Raw genomic sequence first — 21520 nt, 5'->3', positions numbered from 1 at the left:
GAAGGTGACCAAGGGCAGGGGTAACTGCAGCTGGAAACATTTATCCTGGAGGAATCATGAGGAAAAGGTTGATGGGACAAGGGGTAACAGGGCATGTCAGAGCGCAGTATGGGAGGGATGGTAGGGGGACAATGTGCAAGACGGTAATGAGATGGGAGATCTGAAGCTTGATTGCAAACTCTGTCTATGTGAGAGGGCTCCTTGAGATACCTTAATGTGAACTGAATTATTTTGATACTGGATTACAGAGCAGGAAGAGTGGAGCACATGAGGACAAACTGGAAACTGCAGGACCTACTGCAAACACAGAGAGAGCTGATGAAGAGGGAGCTGTGGCTGTACAGTGAGTACGTGGGGACAGTGATTAACCAGGAGCAGTGAGTTGATGTAGACTGCATGTGAGGAGAGTAGGTGGGAACAGTGTATGTACTGAGTGTATAGATGTATATCAGCAAATGTGTGAACAATGGGTCTGTGGGGATTGTGTGTGTACAGAATTTACAGGGGGAATGTGTGCATACATAAAACATGTGGAGACAACCCATTGAGTGTTTGGGGAGATGACGGTATACCACTATTGAACTGTCTCATCATTGTTACTTTCCAAACAGCAAGTGGGTTTGGGCAATAGACAGGGCATAGAACAGTACAGCACAGGAAAAGGCCGTTTGGCACACAGTGTTGTGCTGACCATGACCCCATGTTAAACTAATCCTTTCTGTCTGTCCATGGTCCATATTGCTCCATTCCTTGCTTATTTATGTGCTTATCTAAAAGCTCCTTAATGCCCCAGGTTTTTTTTTTGCCTCCACCACCACCCCTGGCAGTGTGTTCCAGACTCCTGCCATTCTCTGTGTAAAAGAAACTTGCCCCTCACATCATCTTTGACCTTTCCCCCTCTCACCTTAAAAGCATGCCCCCTAGTATTAGACTTTTCAACTCTGGGAAAAACGATTCTGACTGTCAACTCCATCTATGCATTTCATAATTTTACAAACTTCTATTCAGTCTCCCCTTGGCCTCCTTCACTCCAGAGAAAGCAACCCTAGTTTGTCCAGCCTCATACCCTGTAATCCAGGCAGCATTCTGGTAAACCTCATCTGCACCCTGTCCAAAGCCTTCACATCGTTCCTGTAATGTGGCGAACAGTATTGAATGCAATATTCCAAGTGTAGCCTAACCAAACTTTTATAAAGCTGCAGCATCACTTCCTGATGTGGGTTGTATGACTCAGTTGGGCTGAATGGCCTGTTTCTGTTCCGTGAGCCATGTATAATCTAATCTGTAACATGCCAGGAATAAGCAAGTTCACAACTAATGCCCTGATTCCCTTTCAACTGTAGGTTAATGTGTTTCTCTCTCTTGCTTTCTCTTCCATCAGTCAGTGTGAACATTTTTGATTACCTGGGCAGTATCATCAGTTACATCATCATAGCGATCCCCATTTTTAGTGGACGGTACGATGGTCTTGCTCCTGCAGCCCTTATCGAGCTGGTCAGTAAGGTATGGTCCGGGACTTTGTCTCAAAGTTCACTTGACAATTTTTGGATGTATATGTAATTTATATGTGGATCATTCTCCATAATGTTACCATGTTCTTGCTCATGACCTACAAAGCTCCGGCACTTGTGAGAGCGATAGCTGACTGGGAGATGTCTTGCTTTTTGATCTAATCCGTGCCGCATTTCTGATCCTGTACCTTTAATCCTTCGGCAGTTTTTGTTTCCTTCTTTCTCTGATTACTCCTCCACCTATTCATAGAAGCACCCCCCCCCCCCCCCTGCATATAGCAATGAGTGCTACATCATAGAGTATGTGTTAATTAAAGATAGTCAATTAACTTCTGTGCATAGTTGTTAATCTATGTGAATCAGACAGAAAAGCAGAATTAGACCTTTCGGCCCATCGAGTGTGCTCCGCCATTTGACCATGACTGATATGTTTCTTAAACCCCATTATCCTGCCTTCTCCCCGTAACTTTTGATCCTCTGATAATCAAGAACCCATCCATTTCTGTCTTAAATACACTAAATGACTTGGACTCCACAGCCTTTTGTGGCAACACGTTCCACAGATTCACCACCCTCTGGCTGAAGAATATCCCATACCATACCTGCTGAATGGTCAATCAAAGGTAGTCATAACATGTTAATTCTATTTTATAGAATCATAAAGATCCATGGCACAGAAAAAGGCCCTTCAGCCCATCGGGCCTGCACCAGTCATAGTCATAGAGATGTGCAGCACAGAACCAGACCCTTTGGTCCAACTCATCCATGCTGACCAGATATCCTAAATTAACCAAGTCCCATTTGCCAGCACTTGGCCCTTATCCCTCTAAAACCTTCCTATTCATACAACCATCCAGATGCCTTTTAAATGTTGTAATTGTCCCAGCCTCTTCCACTTCCTCTGGCAACTCATTCCATACACACACCACCCTCTGTGAAAAGATCGCCCCCTTAGGTCCCTTTTAAAGTTCACAACCACCACCTTCTCCAGAACAATAGAGATGGATCATAAATGTTGTCCTCATCAGTGACATTGCAATCTGTGGAAAACTAAAAAAAAGCTGCAAAAAGGAAAGCAACTCAAATAAGGCCACAGCAGAAGCAGCAATTGACCATTTGGATCAATACATGATCAGATGGAAGGGTCTTATTAGATTCCCTACAGTGTGGAAACAGGTCCTTTGGCCCAACAAGTTTACATCGACCCTCCGAAGAGTAACGCACCCAGATCCATTTCCCTCTGACTAATGCATCTAACACTATTAGCATGGCCAATTCACCTGGTTTGCACATCTTTGGATTATGGGAGGAAACCGGAGCAAACCCACGCAGACACAGGGAGAATATGCGAACTCCACACTGACAGTCACCCAAGGCTGCAATCGAACCTGGATCCCTGGTGCTCTGAGGCAGCAGTGCTAACCACTGAGCTACCATACCACCAGTCTTGTGGTATAATGTGGTCTGTATTCAGGTTGTGAGCTGACATGTGCAGAGTATACCACTGGGTGGCAGTGCAAGACACAGCTATGCTGAATCCTGATTGATCCCAAGCCCTGCACTCTGTGGATCATTTAAACCTGTAATATAATCCCATTTGCTGGGAAGTTAAGGGCCCAGATCATTCACGTTTTTTTTCAAAAATGTTTTGCCATTTCTTTTCCGTTATCCAGGCAAACAAATTTTCAGTGGGGGCAGATTAATCAGACTAGGGTTCCCACCTCCATTTGGACATTTTCCTGGAGATTTTATCATCGGATTTCCCACCTGGGAAAACTAGGTGATTTTCTCATCTGTTCTCCAACATGCATATAACGTACAGATGGATTTAGAACAGATGAGGAGAATTTCTTCAGCCAGAAGGTGGTGACTCTGTGGAACTCATTATCACAGAGAGCTTTGGAAGCCAAGCCATAGAGATGTACAGCACAGAAGCAGATCCTTCAGTCCAACTTGTCCATGACAACCAGATCTGCTAACCCAAGCTAGTCCCATTTGCCAGCACCCGGCCCATATCCCTTCCTATTCATATACCCATCCAGATACCTTTTAAATGTTGTAATTGTACCAACCTCCACTACATCCTCTGGCAGCTCATTCCATACACGTACCACCCTCTGTGTGAAAAAGTTGCCCCTTAGGTCCCTTTTAAGTTTTTACCCCCTCACCCTAAACCTATAACCTTTAGTTCTGGAGTCCCCCACCCCAGGAATAGACCTTGCCCGATTACCCTATCCATGCCCCTCACAATTTTATAAACCTCTATAAGGTCACCTCTCAGCCTCCGACGCTCCAGGGAAAACAGTCCCAGCCTGTTCAGCCTCTTCCTATAGCTCAAACCTTCCAACCCTGGCAACCTCCTTGTAAATCTTTTATGAATGCTTTCAAGTTTCACAACTTCCTTCCAATAGAAGGGAGACCACAATTGCATACAAAATGCCAAAAGTGGCCTAACTAATGTCTTGTACTCAATACTCTGACCAGTAAAGGAAAGCATACCAAACACCCCCTTCACTATTCTATCTACCTGCAAGTCCACTTTCAAGGAATTATGAACCTGCACTCCAAGGTCTCTTTGTTCAGCAACACTCCCTAGGACCTTACCATTAAGTGTATAAATCCTACCCTGATTTGCCTTTACAAAATGCAGCACCTCACATTTATCTAAATTAAACATCATCCTCCACTTCTCAGCCCATTGGCCCATCTGATCAAGATCCTGTTGTAATCTGAGATAGCCTTCATTGCTGTCCACCACACCTCCAATTTTGGTGCCATCTGCAAACTTACTAACTGTACCTCTTATGTTTATATCCAAATCATTTATGTACATAATGAAAAGAAGTGGACCCCACACCGATCCTTGTGACTCTCCATTGGTCACAGGCCTCCAGTCTGAAAGGAAATCCTCCACCACCACCCTCTGTCTTCTACCTTTGAGCCAGTTCTGTATCCAAATGGCTAGTTCTCCCTGTATTCCATGAGCTCTAACCTTGCTAATCAGTCTCCCGTGAGGAACCTTGTCTTACGCCTTACTGAAGTCCATATAGATCATGATCCCACTCTGCCCTCATCAATCCTCTTTGTACTCCTTCAAAAAAACTCAATCAAGTTTGTGAGACATGACTTTCCATGCATAAAGCCATGCTGACTATCCCTAATCAGTCCTTGCCTTTCCAAATACATGTATGTCCTGTCCCTCAGGATTCACTGCAACAACTTGCCCACCACCGATGTCAGGCTCACCGGTCTATAGTTCCCTGGCTTGTTCTTACCACCTTTCTTAAATAGTGGCACCAAGTTAGCCAATCTCCAGTCTTGTGGCACCTCACCTGTGACTATCGATGATACAAATATCTCAGCAAGGGGCTCAGCAGTCACTTCCCTAGCTTTCCACAGAGTTCTAGGCTACACCTGATCTGGTCTTGGGGATCTGCCCACTATTATGCATTTTAAGACATCTAGCACCTTCTCCTCTGTAATATGGACCTTTTTCAAGATGTCACCATCTATTTCCCTACATTCTATATCTTCCATGTCCTTCTCCACAGTAAACACTGATGCAAGGTACTAGTATCTCTTCCATCTCCTGCGGTTCCACACATAGGCTGCCTTGCTGATTTTGAGGGGCCCTATTCTCTCCCTAGTTACCCTTTTGTCCATAGTGTATTTATAGAATCTCTTTCGATTCTCCTTAACCATATTTGCCATAGCTATCTCATGTCCCCTTTTTGCCCTCCTGATTTCCCTCTTAAGTATACTCCTACCTTCTTTATACTCTTCTAAGGATTCACTCGATCTCTGCTGTCTATACCTGACATATGTTTTTTTCTTTTTCTTAACCAAAACCTCAACTTCTCTAGTCATCCAGCATTCCCTAACCGACCAGCCTTGCCTTTCTCCCTAACAGGAATATACTGTTTCTGGGCTCACGTTATCTCATTTTTGAAGGCTTCCCACTTTCCAGCCGTCCTTTTACCTGCGAACATCCACCCTCAATCAACATCATTGAGTGTATTTACGACAGAAATAGATAGCTTCCTGGTTAGTGAAGGGACCAAGGGTTCCAGGGAGAAAACAGGAGAATGGGATTGAGAAACACATCGGCCATGATCGAATGGTGGGATCAATGGGCTGAATGGCCTAATTCTACTTGTATATTTTATAGCCAAAAGTGAAGAGAAACTTGCCAGTTACCAGACAATAAATGTTTAATTTCTGAGATCTCCAGAGTAATGCTGGAAAGTTCAGAACTTTTTTCCTCTCTCTCTCCCCCCCTCCCCCTCCCCCCCACACACCCAAGTCACGGTTCAGTTCGGAGAGTTCAGTTGCAGGAACCATTCTCGTTCCGGGATGTCCAAAACGAGGTCTGTCCATTTTCGATTTGTGACCTTTGCACTGCACACTGCTTTTTATTTTTTGCAGAATGCCTTTGTGTCCATGTATCTGATACACTGCTTCAGCCAACTCATTGACCTCTCGACAACTGTGTCTGATCTTGCGGGCTACACACACAGGTTGGAAAGGCTCTGTGAGTGAGGGAGGGTGGGCAAGGAGAGGTAGCTGTGGGATGGGGTGGAGGGGGAGAGGACGGGGTGGAAGTGGGGGAGTGGGGGGAGGGGGAGATGGATAGAATGGCGGGAGAAAAGCTGTGGGATGGGGTGGAGAAGATAATAGAATCACAGAAGCCCTATGCTGTGAAAACAAGCCATTTGGCTCATTGAGTCCACACCGGACCTCATAGGCAGTGAGCCAGAGTCTGTCTAGACAGAAGGCAATGGAGTCAGACCATGTTCTGCCTGCAGCAGCTGCTGAAGTAAACTGGGGCCTTGAGTTGTCCTCATATCCATTGCTCCTGGACACACGCACCACTGGATAAGGAATCCAGACCCAGAGTGTGTGTATATGCTGTGACCCATCCTTAGCCCTGTAATAAAGGGCGACTTGATGACTCATTTTGGTGTGAGATTTTTACAGTGATGGCTCATGATGTCAATTAGCAACGATCTGGCTCACTGCTGCTGCTGCACAGGGAGGATCTTAAGCCTCGGGAGCAAACGTAAACCATCGGCTGGTTTAATCTGCTCCTCCATTCACCAAGATCATGGCTGACATTCAGTGGCTGTTTCTCTGTTCTCTATCACTGACAGAATTGGAGAGCTGCAAGAGATGGTCCTCAAACTCTGCAAATCACATCGTAAGAGCAGACAGCCATCATGCAAGGAATTGTCAGGTTTTGACAAGTAAGTTTTACTGAGTATCCCTCATGGCAGTAACCCTTTCTCATTGTCACCTAAAGCACCAACTAACTTTAACCACAGAATGTGCCAGATTCCTATTGGTTTCCCTCCGATCTGATTCACTGTCAGAGATTGATGTTTCCTTCCATTGAAAGGTTTCTCATTGCTTCTCTTTCCAGTGTCACCACTCATTCAGACATATGTTGCAAATGCACCAAGGTCTAGAATTCTCTCCTGAAACACCCCTCTCTTCCTTTATGATTCTTCTTTAAACTTACCTTTTTTCCCAAGCTGTTGATCTCACTAAATCTTTCCCTGACTCCCCACCAAACCCAGCCCAGTCTCAACCCCTTACCTTTCTCTGTTTTCTCCTCTACCTTTCTGCGTGTCTTCTCCACATTTTACCATCTCCTGTTTCCTTAACTCTGTTCCCACTAAATTGCTAAACGCCCAGTGTCCCTACCTGCTTTCCACATTGGCTAGTACTGATGGTTCTCTGTCTTCAGATTCTCCTTCAAATCTGCTACTTTGTGCACTTCTCCTGAAAAGAAAAAGCGACCATTTACTCGACCATCCTTGCAGACTCCCATTTCCTGCCACGCCATTCCTCTCCAACTCCCAAATCCCAGCTTATCTTTCCCAGAGCTCCACGTTTGAGACCATGCGCTCGGGTTTCTGCCTCTGCTGCAGGACCAAACGGTTCCTGTCCAAGTCAGAAATGGCGACGTGCGTGACTGTGACAGGGGAGAACTCTCCTTCCTCATCCTTCTCGAACGGCCCACAGCCCCACCGCTGTCTAGTCAGGTGAGACTGCTCTCACCTGGATCCATTCTTAGAAGAATGAGGGGGGAGTCTCATAGAAAGTGTAAAATCCTGATGGGCTGGGTCAGGCTAGATGCAGGAAAAATGTTCCCAATGTTGGGGAAGTCCAGAACTAGGGGTCACATTCGAAGAATAAAGGGATAAGCCATTCAGGACTGAGATGAGGAAAGATTTCTTCACTCAGAGAACCTGTGGAATCCTCTACCACTGTTGGGGCCAGTTGGTTAGATATATTCAAGAGGGTGCTGGACGTGGCCCTTAACGGCTAAAGGGATCAAAGGGTATGGGGAGAAAACGGGAATGGGATACTGAGATTGCATGATCCACCATGATTGTATTGAATGGTAGTGCAGGATCGAAGGGTCAAATGGCCTACTCCTGCACCTATTTTCTGTTTATCTATGGAATCCTATTGAGCATATCACTTGCAATGCCCCCTGTTCCTGGCTCCCACACCATTGCCTGTTGTCCCCTGTCCTCCTGGTCCCTGATATATCTAAAAGCTGCCCCTTGGTGACAAGAGCCAACCTAAGGCATCAGTTTCCCCTACAAATGTGTGTGACATCTAGGGTTACCTCATCACCATCTCTCTCAATCCCCTCCATTGTCCCAAACTATCTTTTGATCTTTTCACGGGATGTGGGGTGTCACTGGCTGGGCAGCCTATAGTGCTCACTCCTAACTGCCCTGTAGTAAATGGCAGTGAGCTGTCTCCCATTCCGTTTGGTGTAGGTACACTCCCAGTGCTGTTGGGAAGGATTTTGACCCAGTGACAGTAAAGGAACAGTGATATAGTTCCGATTCACCTGTTAAGTAAAATGGAGCACCGACAGAAAATCAACCCCTTGGGGAAAATAGGAAAATAAATTAGAATTAGAATCCTGGCCCAATCACCTAGTGGAGAAAGTGACAACTGCAGATGCTGGAGATCAGAGATGAGAGTGTGGAGCTGGAAAAGCACAGCAGGTCAGGCAGCATCTGAGGAGCAGGAGAAACGAGGTTTTGGGCATAAGCCCTTCATTAGGAATCCTCTCCTCTGTCCCAGCAATAAGGAAAGGGCTGTATCCATCCTGTGTAAGATGATTAAGGACTGTTATATCATAGACAGTCTGAAATAATACCCTGTTTAACACCACTCATGGAAATATGTGAAATTGGCTGCTTTATGTTGAAAACCTTTGCAGCAACCTCGAACTTAACCTGTCACATGATCCTGATGATAAAGAGCACTGGAGGCTTTCAGTCAAGCTGTGCCAACCAGACACTGAGACCACATGATATAGGCAGAATTAGGCAATTTTTTATTCACTCGGGCATCTCTGGCTAGGCCAGCATATATAGCCCATCCCTAATTGCCCGGAGAGCAGTTAAGATTCAGCCACATTGCTCTGTGTCTGGCGTTGCATGTAGGCCAGAACAGGTAAGGATGACAGGTTTCCTTTCCTGAAGGACATTAGTGAACCAAATGGGTTTTCCAACAATTAACAATGATTTCACGATCATCGTTGGACCCTTAATTCTGGATTCTTTATTGAATTAAAGTTCCGCCATCTGCCATGGTAGGATTTGAACGCAGGTTCCCAGAACATTAGCTGAGTTTCTGGATTATTAGTCAAGCGATAATACCACTAGGTCATTCAGCCTATCAAGTTTGCTCCTCTGTTTGATCATGGCTGATATGTTTCTCAACCCCATTCTCCTGCCTTCTCCCAATATCCTTTGATCCCCTTACTAATCAAGAACCTATCTATCATTGTCTTAAGTGACAGCCTCCACAGCTTCTTGTGGCAATGAGTTCCACAGATTTACCGCCCTCTGTCTGAAGAAATGTCTCCTCATCTCAGTTCTGAGGGGTCACCCCTTCACTTTGAGGCAGTGCCCTCAGATCTTAGTCTCTCCTACTCATGGAAACATCTTCTCCACATCCACTATATCTACTTTTATTTCTGTAACTTCTTTCAGATCTCAAAGCACTTCCCAGCTGTCAATGTATAGTCACAATTGGAATGTAAAATATTTGGCGGACAGTTTGCCCATAGTAAGGCTCCCACAAACACTAATATGATAAACTTTTTGTAATATTATTTAAGGGGTAAATATTAGCCAGGACGTTGTGGAGATTTTGTTCACTTCTAATTACAATATTACCAACCACCCGGGGGGGCCAAACAAGACCTTCGTGTAACGTCTTGAGTAAAAGATGGCATTCTCCGACCTGGTGCTACAGGTGAGTTTTTGTGTTCAAGTCTCTGGAGTAGGACTTGAACTCACAGCACTGAGCCAAGGCTGACACCTGTAAGTGAGATGCTGTTGGCTGCTATTAAGCAATATATTTCACCCCCCCCAAACAATATATCCCTAACCAGGTGCACTCACACAAACACACACACACTCTCATTCTCCGTGTCCCCCACACTCACTCTCTCTTGCTTTTACTTACTCACAATGTCTCTCAATGTCTACTGCATGTTGTTTGTAGACCCATTACGCAGTGTTGGAGGCTATCAGCATCACAAAGTACAATAGGCTCACACTGTCATTATGGTGTTCTGCAGGGACAGTATAGATTCAGAAGAGGAGGACGAGGAAGAGTCTGGTGATGTGGCCTTTATCCTGGAGCAGGTCTCCTTTACTGCACTGTCCTCCAAGGAGGAGCTAGTGAAAAACCTAACCCTGACAGTCATCGCGGGGCACAACCTCTTGGTAACGGGCAACACTGGCTCTGGAAAGACCACTCTGTTACGGGTCCTGAATAGACTATGGGAGACAGCTCACGGTAAGATTTGACCAATGTAGTGAAACCATTCCAACCAGGTAATCCCATGATCCTCTGTGGTATTGCTCTTCTCTCACTGGGCACTAATCGCCAACTCTGCAGTACAGAGGGATCTGGGTGTCCTGGTATATAGATCGCAAGATGTTAGTCAGTTGGTACTGCATGTAATTAGGAAGGTGAATAGAATGTTATCATTCATTGCAAGGTTGAATGGAATATTATAATAGAAATGTTTGTTAGAGTTGAAGAGGCCATTGGTGAATGAACACTGAGAGTCTGTGTGTAATTTTGGTCACCTTTATTGAGAAAGGACATAATTGCAGATGAGAGTGTTGGGTTCTCATATGAGGAAAGGTTGGACATGTATCCATTAGCAAAGCAGACTCATGGCAGTGGTGATGTCGAGTTTGGGCCAGTGTGGTGCATGGTGGTATCAGTGGCGTCTGCATTGGCGAGGTCCAATGAGGACTCATCGTGGCGAGGGGGTTTGTGGAGGTGAGATAGCGCTGATGTGTGGTAACTTTTGTTCCATTGGCAGCGGCATTGCAAAGGGCAGAGTATTTAAGGAGAAGAGCTGTAAAGTTGGGCACTTTCTCTTGCTTTCATTTTTCTGCCTTTACATTCTACATTTTGGTATATTTTTAAGATGGCACCAAAGAGTGGCAACACTGCCCAACACTTTATACTGTATTTTGTAACGAGATACCCATGACAATAAATCAAACCAAATCATTGAAATTTAGAGGCATGAGAAGATCCTGAAGGGACTTAATATGCAGCAACAGTGAAAGAATGTTTCCCGTTGTGTGAAAGTCAAGAGCTAGGGAACGTCGTGTAAAAATAAAAAGTCTCCTATTTAAAATAGAGATGAGAAGAAATTTTTCTCTCAAATGGTCTTCGGTCTGAGGTACTCTGTTTCCCCAGAGAGCAGTAGAGGTTGGCTGATTGAATACTTTTGGGGCAGAGGTAGACAGATTCTTGATTGAGTCAAAGGCTATTGAGAAAAAAACAGAGGAAGATGGATTTAAGGCCACAGTCACATAGGCCACGATCCTGTTGGATGGCTGAGCACGGTCAAGGGTCCGATGGCCTACTCCTGCTCTTAATACACGTGCTCGTACGTACTCATGTTGTTACCGTTAACTCAGATCCTCTCTCCACAGCTGCTTCCTGACCTGCTGAATGTTTCCAGCATCATCTTGATTTTGTTTCGGGGCTGAGTGTCTGAGAAACCACAGTGAGGAAGAGGTCGGAATCCTCAACTCTCTGTGGAGTACACTTGTGTTTCACAGTGTGAGAGCATCATCCATGGGCAGAGTGAGGAAAGGAGCCACATCCCCCCCTCGGTTTGGTTGATGGCTGTAATAGCTGTGCCGGAGAATGATGTCACTGGTTCCTCCCAGGCTTGACTTTCTCTGCTGTACCCCCCCCCCCCCACCTCCCAATCATGCACAGACACACACGCACGCACAGACACACACGCACGCACAGACACACACGCACGCACAGACACACATGCGCACACTGACACATGCATACACACTCTTCCACAGAGGCAAAGAGATGTAGTATAGCTGAACCCAATCAGCAGGTCATTTTTCTGGCCTTGCAGCTACATTTTTAGAACGTTATTCAAGTCATTGTTTCTTGAATTATGTGCATCATAATTGAATTGAAAAGGCGAGTTGTTGAAAGGCTGTACTCTTTACTTGCAGGGTCTGTCCACATGCTGACTTCCTTCGGGCCCCGTGGAGTTATGTTTTTTCCCCAGAAGCCATACTTCACTGATGGAACTCTACGAGAACAGGTAAAAACAATGGGTTTGATTCATCCACGTGGATGTCACTTATGCATTTATTGCCCATCCCTAATTGCCCCAGAGAAGGTAGTGGTTAGCTTTCCTCTTGAATTGTAGCAGTCCTTGGTGTTCAAGGACACCCACAGTGCTGTTCAGAAGAGAATCTGGATTTTGACCCAGCGACAATGGAGGAAAGCCGATTATTTTCCAAGTTAGGCTGGTGTGTGGCGTGCAGGAGAACTTGCAGATGATTGTGTTGCCATACATCTAATACCTTGTAGATGGTAGAGGTCAGGGGTTTGGAATGCGCTTCTAGAGGAGCCTTGTTGAGTTACAGCAGTGCATCTAGTGCACAGTACTTGGTGCACAGTACTGTCACGGTGTCAGGAGTGTTGCGGGGGGGTGCAAGTCATGCCAGGCTCTTTGTCCTGAATGAATGTCAGGTGTTCGGGCAGCAGGAAGTTGGAAGGGAGGAAATTGGAGTTGGAGGTTTAAAGAAACTCGGTGGACGTGTCAGAGCTGGAGCCTCAGGGTGGAAAAGGCCTCTTGCATACAGGCTGCCTATAGGAATATCCTAATCACTGTCACAGGCTTCTTCTGTTTTACCTCCACCCCTGCTTACTTCCGTGAACTTCACAGATTGCATACACAGTGATGTTACAGAGAGGAAACAGGCCATTCGGCCCAACCGGTCTGTATTGGTGTTCACCATTCTCAGCTCAAACTCCTCCTTAGCTTTAAATCACTCCCATATGTTCATTGAGCTATCTAATCAGAAAGGTGGGAGAGTCCTTGGACAGGGAGAGTATGGGGACCATGAAAGAGGAAATTAGAGCTCTCGGGAAGGAAGGGCAGAGTTGTGGAATGAAAGAATTCTGGGGAGAAAATGCCAAGAGCTAGACACTGTAATGTTCTCAGGGCAGAGTGATTGGGAGGGCTGTGTTGAAATGAGCTGCTTGAAAACCAATTTATAAAAATGTTTCCGTTTTTGTCTGTCTTTTTTTGAAAACAGGTAATTTATCCTTTGAAGGAAATCTACCCAGTTACAGGTATACAGCATCATGTGCCAAGCCAACTATTCACAGCAGCAGTTTGTTGACTGAAGTACAGAGGTGACTCTTTTGATGCATTATTTCCCTCAGGTTTACCAGATGACGAGAGAATCACCCGCTTCTTAACATTGACCGGATTGGTGAGTCATTGATAACTCATTCCTTTTACCGGCACCAGGGCAGAGTTTACACGGTTCAGCATTTACAACACACGCACTTCACACACGTTTGCAATTTGATTGAACGTGTGTAAGAGTTACCCTCAGCCCCACACATCTCCCACTCATCACTCTGGTCTTACTCATCTGCCATTGCCCATTGGCCTACATGTGCCTCACATTTAGAAATCCCCCGCTTGCTCAGATCCCTGCACAGCGCTGCCTCCTCCATCTCTGTGCTTCAATGTTTGTATTGTTCTGGTGTTAATACCATCTGCTGTTCGGGGCTGGTTCGCAATCCAGAGGAGCGCCAACAGTACAGGTTCAGTTTCTGCTTCAGCTGAGGATACCTGAAGGGCTCTCCTCTTCAACTTCTCCCCTCATTGAGGCATGGTGATCTTCAGGTTCAACCAAGACCAGTCATTTCTCTCGACTGAGTGAACATTCCTACTTTTTATCATTTGCTCTGTTTTCAATGTGTTCATTGTAGGAATGAAATTAGGTGACCAAGAACTCTAAAAAAAGTTTTGTCTGAATTGCACACACTCCAGGGCAATTAGGATGTGCAATAAATGCTGGCCTACAGAGTGGTATCCACGTGGATGAATCAAACCCATTGTTTTTACCTGTTCTCGCAGGGTTCCATCAGTGAAGTACATTTTCTGGGGAAAAAACATAACTCCACGGGACTCAAAGAAAGTCAGCATGTGGACAGACCCTACAGTGCATTGCACACATGATGCAGGAGAGTAGGGCTTTGATTCTGAAGGACAGGCAGAATAGGATTAACTGCAGGAAGGGATATGGGATATACAGAGCAAATTATTTCTGAAATGGATGCAGTTATAAGGGACCTGGATTAATAGTTAACAAAACAGTTCTGTATGTGGAAGGGCAGCTTGTGGTTGTTGTTTAAACTTTAGATCTTAATGGTGTCTTCTGGTAAAGTGTGTTTCAGTATCTACAATAAGCAATATTCTTCAACAAGTAACAGGAGTGAAGATTGAAGTGTGACTCTCTCTGAGTACCTATTTAAAGTTCTTTCATCCTGAGCAGTTTTAGGAGGGGTTCAGATGGTTTAAATATAAAGTAATGGATACTCAGGAGTGATTACAGATGGAATCGGTAAGGGCCTCAGATGTTTTAGGTATGGAATGATGGATACTTGAGAATAATTTACAGATTAGAATACATGCAAAAGCTTCATATATATGAAAAGGATAGCCGACAGTGAGTTACAGACTGCAGTCTAATTGTAGGACTCCGGTGGTTCATATATGGGCTAATGGACACCTGCCTCATGTATGGTTTAGTGGATACCTGGTTTAAATTTTAGAATAATTTATACCTTGTTTATGTGTAAGACACCAAACCTCTGGCTATTACATATGGAATAATGAGTACCTGGTTTATGCATTGGATAACGGGTACCTGGTTTTTGCATAAGCTAATGAATAATAGTTAGCTATAGGATAATGAGTACAAGTTGTAATAATGGATAATAAATATGTGGTCTATTAATTATAGAATAATAGATACCTGGGAGTGACTGGCTGGAACCAAATCAAGGGGATTGGATGGCATATTAAACTGTATGTTGGGTTGATGTTTCAACTGGTTTTCTAACTGTGTATTTACATGTGTTATACCCTAGTGTCAAGTGATGTGTTGAAATTTCTTTCTTGTTAGTTAACGGAGTGTACTTTCTGTGTGTTCTCTGCCTTTAAAGAATGTTGCAGCAAATAAGGTGGCTATTTGGCCCATTATATCTTGCTGACTCCTAAATATCCAATTCATCCCCTATTTCTTCCACGTACAGCCCAGCTCATAAATGTACATGTAAAACACAAGCTACTTGACTCCATGAGAGATGCAGTGCTAATATTTAATGTTGAAGACTCCACTGAGGCTGCGTGATGTGCTGAGTATTTCCAGTAGCTTCTGTCTTTGGCTCTCTCATGAAGCTGGAAGATAATTGGCTGTCCTGGCTGGTATTAAGAGGCACATTCTGAGCTCGATCTGATCAAGCAACTCCGCAAGGCTGATATAGACTCTAATCCTTATCTCCTTGGTCAACAGCTTGGAACCTCAGAGAGTTACAGTCTAACTGATTTAGCTATTCTTGCATTAAGGGGTCACTCCTGAAGAGGACTGGTGGTTTGGATGAGAGAGTGGATTGGAACTGGTGAGACTGACTTTTATTTAGACTTTACATCTGAGTTTCTGACTTTCAAACTTGACGCATTTTTGTGCAGATTTTCACTCTTATTGACAACAGACACTGTTCCCATTGTGCCTGAAATTAAGAAGCAAACTATGCAAGATTTTAGTCACTGAAGTCTCAGTGGCTAGTGGATTGTTTAAACTAACTCTGATCACAGGATGAGTCAGCACTCCTTTTTAAAGACTGAATTGGCAAACCATTCCTCTAGTATTAGATAACTGACAGTAGTGAACATTGTCACCTGGGATGACAGGTCATTTTGTACCTTGATGATGTCTTCTAGTATTGGATATTCTTCAGTATTATTTCTCTCTGTCTGAATTTCTTCTGATATTTTCAGATTCCATACAGAATTATTTTGTCAGCCAACCACAGATTTTACACACGCAGATCATTTTTCTCTGTAGCAGTCCTCTTTTAGGAAAAAAAAAAGTGTTTTCGAATTGAGGGCTAAAAACACACACAGTATTTTAGGGTTCAAACTCATTGTCATAACAATTACATCGAGATGTAGATCAGTACAGGATTGCAAAATCTGCCAGATTTGGAGGTGCCGGTGTTGGACTGGGGTACACAAAGTTATAAATCACACAACACCAAATTATAGTCCAAAATGTTTATTCGGAAGTACTACCTTACGGAGCGCTGCTCCTTCATCAGGTGGTTGTAGGAACAGCGCTCCGAAAGCTAGTGCTTCCAAATAAACCTGTTGGATTATAACCTGGTGTTGTGTGATTTGTAACTTTATCCAGTTGTTCAAGGTGACTATGGGGAATCCACTTAAAAGAATTAGATTTATTGTCACTTGCAGGGCACACAGCCCCTTGTCAGGGTTAGTGCCAGTTAGCCAGGCATTGTCTAGTGACGTATAACCATTATTAATGTATTAGATTAGATTCCTGACAGTATGGAAACAGGCCTTTCGGCCCAACAAATCCACACCGACCATCCGAAGAGTAACCCATCCAGACCCATTCCCCATCCCTATACTTACCCCTGACTAATGCAGGCAATTTAACATGGCAGTTCACCTGACCTGCATATCTTTGGATTGTGAGAGGAAACTGGAGCACCTGGAAGAAATCTACGCAGATACGGGGAGAATATGCAAACTCCACACAGACTGGGTTCCTGGTGCTGTCAGGCAGTAATGCTAACCACTGAGCTACCGCGCCGCTGACATGACATTCTGTTACAATGAGTGTCAGCAAGGATGCAGCCAGTGAGTTTCACACTGTCACCTTCACAGCACCCAGTGGATATTGTCCCAGGATCCTGAGGTTAATTATAGCAGCCCCACAATCAACTAACTCAGCATGAAGCAAGGGCTTTGGTTTGCTCTGTCATTCAGTGGGATAAATGTGTAGAGACTTCATAACAGTGGTGACATTATGGGAAGTAATATATCCCATGTAATGCTGCTGATTAGAGTTGAATTGTGGCATTTGTGTAATTTGAGGGATGTGGTGGATTGTTTTTGCTCAATTACTTTGGAAAAGCAAGAAGACATTTCAGAAAGATTTCCCCACCTTGGGTGATTTGCTGTGGATCATTGCCTGTTTGAGAAGGGATTAGGTTGGTTTCTCAGTGGGTTAAATGGAATCGTGGAACAGTTTGGTTCAGAGATCTGTTCTGTTCATGCTTTCTTCTTTGACATGTCATGAAGAAGTGTTCAAGATGTGATTGGCCTCTTGTTGCTCACCAGGTACGATGTGCTGTCTCCTGGAGAAATGCAGAGACTGTGCTTCGCTCGACTCTTCTATCACCAGCCCAAATATGCAGGTTAGTGTTGATCAGCCCTAAGCCACACCGCAGGCCAGCCCAGTTTGGCAGGCTGGTTAACGCTGGTTGGGTCTCAGGGAACATCCTCATCAGCTGGTTAAGGAAAAGGGAACAGTGTTGATGAAGAGTTGAGGCCAACGCAGCTAGTTCCTGTTTTGAGCTCTATTATAAGGGAAACACATTGGGTGAAGGCTGCTCTGAAAAAGTTGTCTCAGGCCCACCCAAGCTGGGCAAGTTATTACAGTCTGTGTCCCGTGTGGTGCAGCATGAAGATGAATGAATATGAGGATCAACTGATGACCTGTTTTATAGCCCATTGGAGTTTTCCCTGGACTGTACTGCACCCAAGATAACACACCGACAAAGCCATTTACTGTGTATTATCTGCTGGATGGTCTAAGAGATGGGTCTTTCTGCTTGTGAATCTTCAAGGTGTTTTATTTCTTAGACCTCATTAAAGAAGGGCCATGGAGTCAAAAGTTACCTCTGTTTTCTCTTCACATTTTTTTGTTGATTCTCTGTGGTGTGTTGGTGTCCCTGGCTGGGCAGCATTTATTGACCGTCCCTAGTTGCCCTTGGCAAATCCATGTGCTGGAGGTAGACAATTAGGGAGGGAATTCTAGAATTTTGACCCAGCAACAGCGAAAGAACGGCGATATATTTCCGAGTCAGGATGGTGAGTGGCTTGGCGGGGAACTTGCAAGTGATGGTGTGCCCATGTGTCTGCTAAACCTTAACCTTCCAAATGGAAGTGGTCATGGGTTTGGAAGGTGCTGTCTAAGGATCTTTGGTAAATTTCTGCAGGGCATTCTGTAGATAGTACACACTGCTGTTACTGAGTGTCGCTGATGGAGGGAGTGGATGTTTGTGGGTGAGATGCCAAACAAGTGGACAAATTTGTTCTGGATGGTGTTGAGTTTCTTGAGTATTGTTGGAGTTGCACCCATGGAAGCAAGTAAGGAGTTTCCATCACACTCCTGACTTGTGCCTTGTAAATAATGGAGAGACCTGCAGAGTCAGGAAGTGAGGTCCACATGCTTGATTCCTAGCCTCTGACATACTCTTGTTGCCATTGTGTTTATGTGGCAAGTCCAGTTGAGTTTCTGGTCAATGGTACCCCTTAGGATGTTAATGGTGGGATATTCAGTGATGGTAACACCATTGAATGTCAAGGAGTGGTGGATACATTGTCTTTTATTGGAGATGGTCATTGCCATTGTGTGGGGCTCAAACTATCTGTCAGCCCAAACTATGGTCCAGATCTTGGTGCATTTGAACGTGGACTGCTTCAGTATCTGAGGAGTCGTGAACTGTGCTAAACATTGTGCAACAATCTGTGAATGTCCCCTCTTCTGACCTTATGATGGAGGGAAGATCTGCTGAATTTCTCCAGCAATATCTTTTTTTTTGTATTTTATTCCTAATTTGTTTCTGTCCTAAAACTGTCATATTGATAATAACGCTGTGAAATTTGGATAATGCATTGGATCAGGACAGTACATCTCCATTTTTTTAAAAAGAACTTGGCTTAATTTCATCCCAGTGTAATGGCATGAATATCACGTGTTGTAAGGGTGATACCTGGTCAGTGCTGAAAATGTGTTGCTGGAAAAGCGCAGCAGGTCAGGCAGCATCCAAGGAGCAGGAGAATCGACGTTTCGGACATGAGCCCTTCTTCAGGATCTCCAGCATCTGCAGTCCTCACTTTCTTCTCGAAGATGATACCTGGACAGTCCCAAACCTGTTCACCAGTGAATGTAACATGAATGCCAGTTATCACGTGGACTAGACAAGGCAGAGCTTGCTTACCACATGGAGTCATGGAGGTGAATAGTGTAGGTGCCGTTAACAGGGGAAGTTACATGGCGGAGAAAGGGATGGAGGATTATGTCAAACACATTTGGCTTTGAGGGGGTTCATGTAGAGCTACAGTACTGGCATCGAACCATCAGCTGAGAATTCACAGCCTCAGGATTAGATTCACAGCCCTATTGGTTCAAAATGTCTCCCAAACTCAGTCAAACATGGCCAACCCTTTATCTGGAGGTTCTGACTCCTGCCCAACCCTTGACAAGTTCTTGGATCTGCAACCAGAGGAAAAGCTCCATTCCTACCCCGACAAGCTCTTGAAGGATTTTATATGTTCCAAAGGGATCAACCCCTTGTTCTTTCGAGCACCATCCAGCCCAACCTTGTCCTTCCAGGTATCCCACTTTGACTGGAACTTGCAAGCTTCTGATTCTTAAGCAGACCTCCTTCTCTTCCCAGTGTTAGATGAAGCTACAAGTGCACTGACAGAGGAGACAGAAGGTGAGCTGTACCACACCTGCAAGCAGCTGGGCATGACTGTCATCAGTGTGGGTCACCGCAGCAGCTTGGAGAAGGTAGGAGACTATTAACTCTACCTCAGGGAGAAACTTCTAACCCTTTCACAGAGTGTCAGTGGATACACAGTGCAGGGCTTCACAGGCTGTAGGTCGTGAGGCTGGTGGAGTTTAGATTTAGATTAGATTAGATTCCCTACAGTGTGGAAACAGGCCCTTCAGCCGAACAAGTCCACACCGGCCCTCCAAAGAGTAACCCACCCAGTCCCATTTCCCTCTGACTAATGCATCTAACACTATATGGGCAATTTTCCATGGCCAATTCACCTGACCTGCACATCTTTGGACTGTGGGAGGAAATCAGAGAACCCGGAGGAAACCCATGCAGACACGGGGAGAATGTGCAAACTTTACACAAACAGTGGAATCGAGCCTGGGACCCTGATGCTGCGAGGTAGCAGTGCTAACCACTGAGCCAACATGCTCCAAAACAGCACCTCTGACAAAGTACAGAGTCTTCTAAATGTTTTAATAGTGACATAAACTTCCTGCTTGCTCTTGCATTAAATAAAACAGAAACGGTATGGTTGGTACTATTTAATTTAAAAACCTTGAGGATTAGAAAGTTTTACTGTCCACTGCCCTCCCCTACATCCTGCTCTCTCCGTCGTTCCTCTCCTCGCTCTCTCCGTCGTTCCCCTCCTCGCTCTCTCCGTCGTTCTCCTCCTCGCTCTCTCCGTCGTTCTCCTCCTCGCTCTCTCCGTCGTTCTCCTCCTCGCTCTCTCCGTCGTTCCCCTCCTCGCTCTCTCCGTCGTTCCCCTCCTCGCTCTCTCCGTCGTTCCCCTCCTCGCTCTCTCCGTCGTTCCCCTCCTCGCTCTCTCCGTCGTTCCCCTCCTCGCTCTCTCCGTCGTTCCCCTCCTCGCTCTCTCCGTCGTTCCCCTCCTCGCTCTCTCCGTCGTTCCCCTCCTCGCTCTCTCCGTCGTTCCCCTCCTCGCTCTCTCCGTCGTTCCCCTCCTCGCTCTCTCCGTCGTTCCCCTCCTCGCTCTCTCCGTCGTTCCCCTCCTCGCTCTCTCCGTCGTTCCCCTCCTCGCTCTCTCCGTCGTTCCCCTCCTCGCTCTCTCCGTCGTTCCCCTCCTCGCTCTCTCCGTCGTTCCCCTCCTCGCTCTCTCCGTCGTTCCCCTCCTCGCTCTCTCCGTCGTTCCCCTCCTCGCTCTCTCCGTCGTTCCCCTCCTCGCTCTCTCCGTCGTTCCCCTCCTCGCTCTCTCCGTCGTTCCCCTCCTCGCTCTCTCCGTCGTTCCCCTCCTCGCTCTCTCCGTCGTTCCCCTCCTCGCTCTCTCCGTCGTTCCCCTCCTCGCTCTCTCCGTCGTTCCCCTCCTCGCTCTCTCCGTCGTTCCCCTCCTCGCTCTCTCCGTCGTTCCCCTCCTCGCTCTCTCCGTCGTTCCCCTCCTCGCTCTCTCCGTCGTTCCCCTCCTCGCTCTCTCCGTCGTTCCCCTCCTCGCTCTCTCCGTCGTTCCCCTCCTCGCTCTCTCCGTCGTTCCCCTCCTCGCTCTCTCCGTCGTTCCCCTCCTCGCTCTCTCCGTCGTTCCCCTCCTCGCTCTCTCCGTCGTTCCCCTCCTCGCTCTCTCCGTCGTTCCCCTCCTCGCTCTCTCCGTCGTTCCCCTCCTCGCTCTCTCCGTCGTTCCCCTCCTCGCTCTCTCCGTCGTTCCCCTCCTCGCTCTCTCCGTCGTTCCCCTCCTCGCTCTCTCCGTCGTTCCCCTCCTCGTGCTCTCTCCGTCGTTCCTCTCCTCGTGCTCTCTCCGTCGTTCCTCTCCTCGCGCTCTCTGTCGTTCCTCT

General features: G+C 45.9%; 2 protein-coding genes across 10 annotated transcripts in view; one reads left to right on the top strand and one right to left on the bottom strand.

The window, feature by feature from the left end:
- LOC122553388 (acetyl-coenzyme A synthetase 2-like, mitochondrial) overlaps positions 1 to 21520 on the bottom strand; it is a 143284-nt gene that overhangs the window by 30363 nt on the left and 91401 nt on the right. The window lies entirely within an intron of this gene.
- Positions 1 to 21520, top strand: part of abcd4 (ATP binding cassette subfamily D member 4) — a 48417-nt gene that overhangs the window by 17010 nt on the left and 9887 nt on the right. For 2 of the 9 annotated variants that reach the window (XM_087989647.1, XM_087989648.1), the window contains exons 8-18: positions 249 to 343; positions 1382 to 1503; positions 5937 to 6028; positions 6662 to 6754; positions 10129 to 10349; positions 12065 to 12156; positions 13160 to 13196; positions 13290 to 13339; positions 15490 to 15542; positions 17287 to 17363; positions 19632 to 19747. In XM_087989647.1, coding sequence (XP_087845773.1) covers positions 249 to 343; positions 1382 to 1503; positions 5937 to 6028; positions 6662 to 6754; positions 10129 to 10349; positions 12065 to 12156; positions 13160 to 13196; positions 13290 to 13339; positions 15490 to 15542; positions 17287 to 17363; positions 19632 to 19747 — 1048 coding nt within the window. Of the gene's footprint in view, positions 1 to 248; positions 344 to 1381; positions 1504 to 5936; positions 6029 to 6661; positions 6755 to 10128; positions 10350 to 12064; positions 12157 to 13159; positions 13197 to 13289; positions 13340 to 15176; positions 15403 to 15436; positions 15543 to 17286; positions 17364 to 19631; positions 19748 to 21520 lie in introns of those variants that run through there. The other 7 variants (XR_015757839.1, XR_015757838.1, XR_015757841.1 and 4 more) reach the window with 7 other exon arrangements.

This window comes from Chiloscyllium plagiosum, unplaced genomic scaffold, assembly GCF_037043375.1.
Source record: "Chiloscyllium plagiosum isolate Xiang-an unplaced genomic scaffold, Cpla_swu_hap1 HiC_scaffold_8, whole genome shotgun sequence".
NCBI classification, from domain to species: domain Eukaryota; kingdom Metazoa; phylum Chordata; class Chondrichthyes; order Orectolobiformes; family Hemiscylliidae; genus Chiloscyllium; species Chiloscyllium plagiosum.
This window is presented reverse-complemented; position numbering and strand designations above follow the sequence as displayed.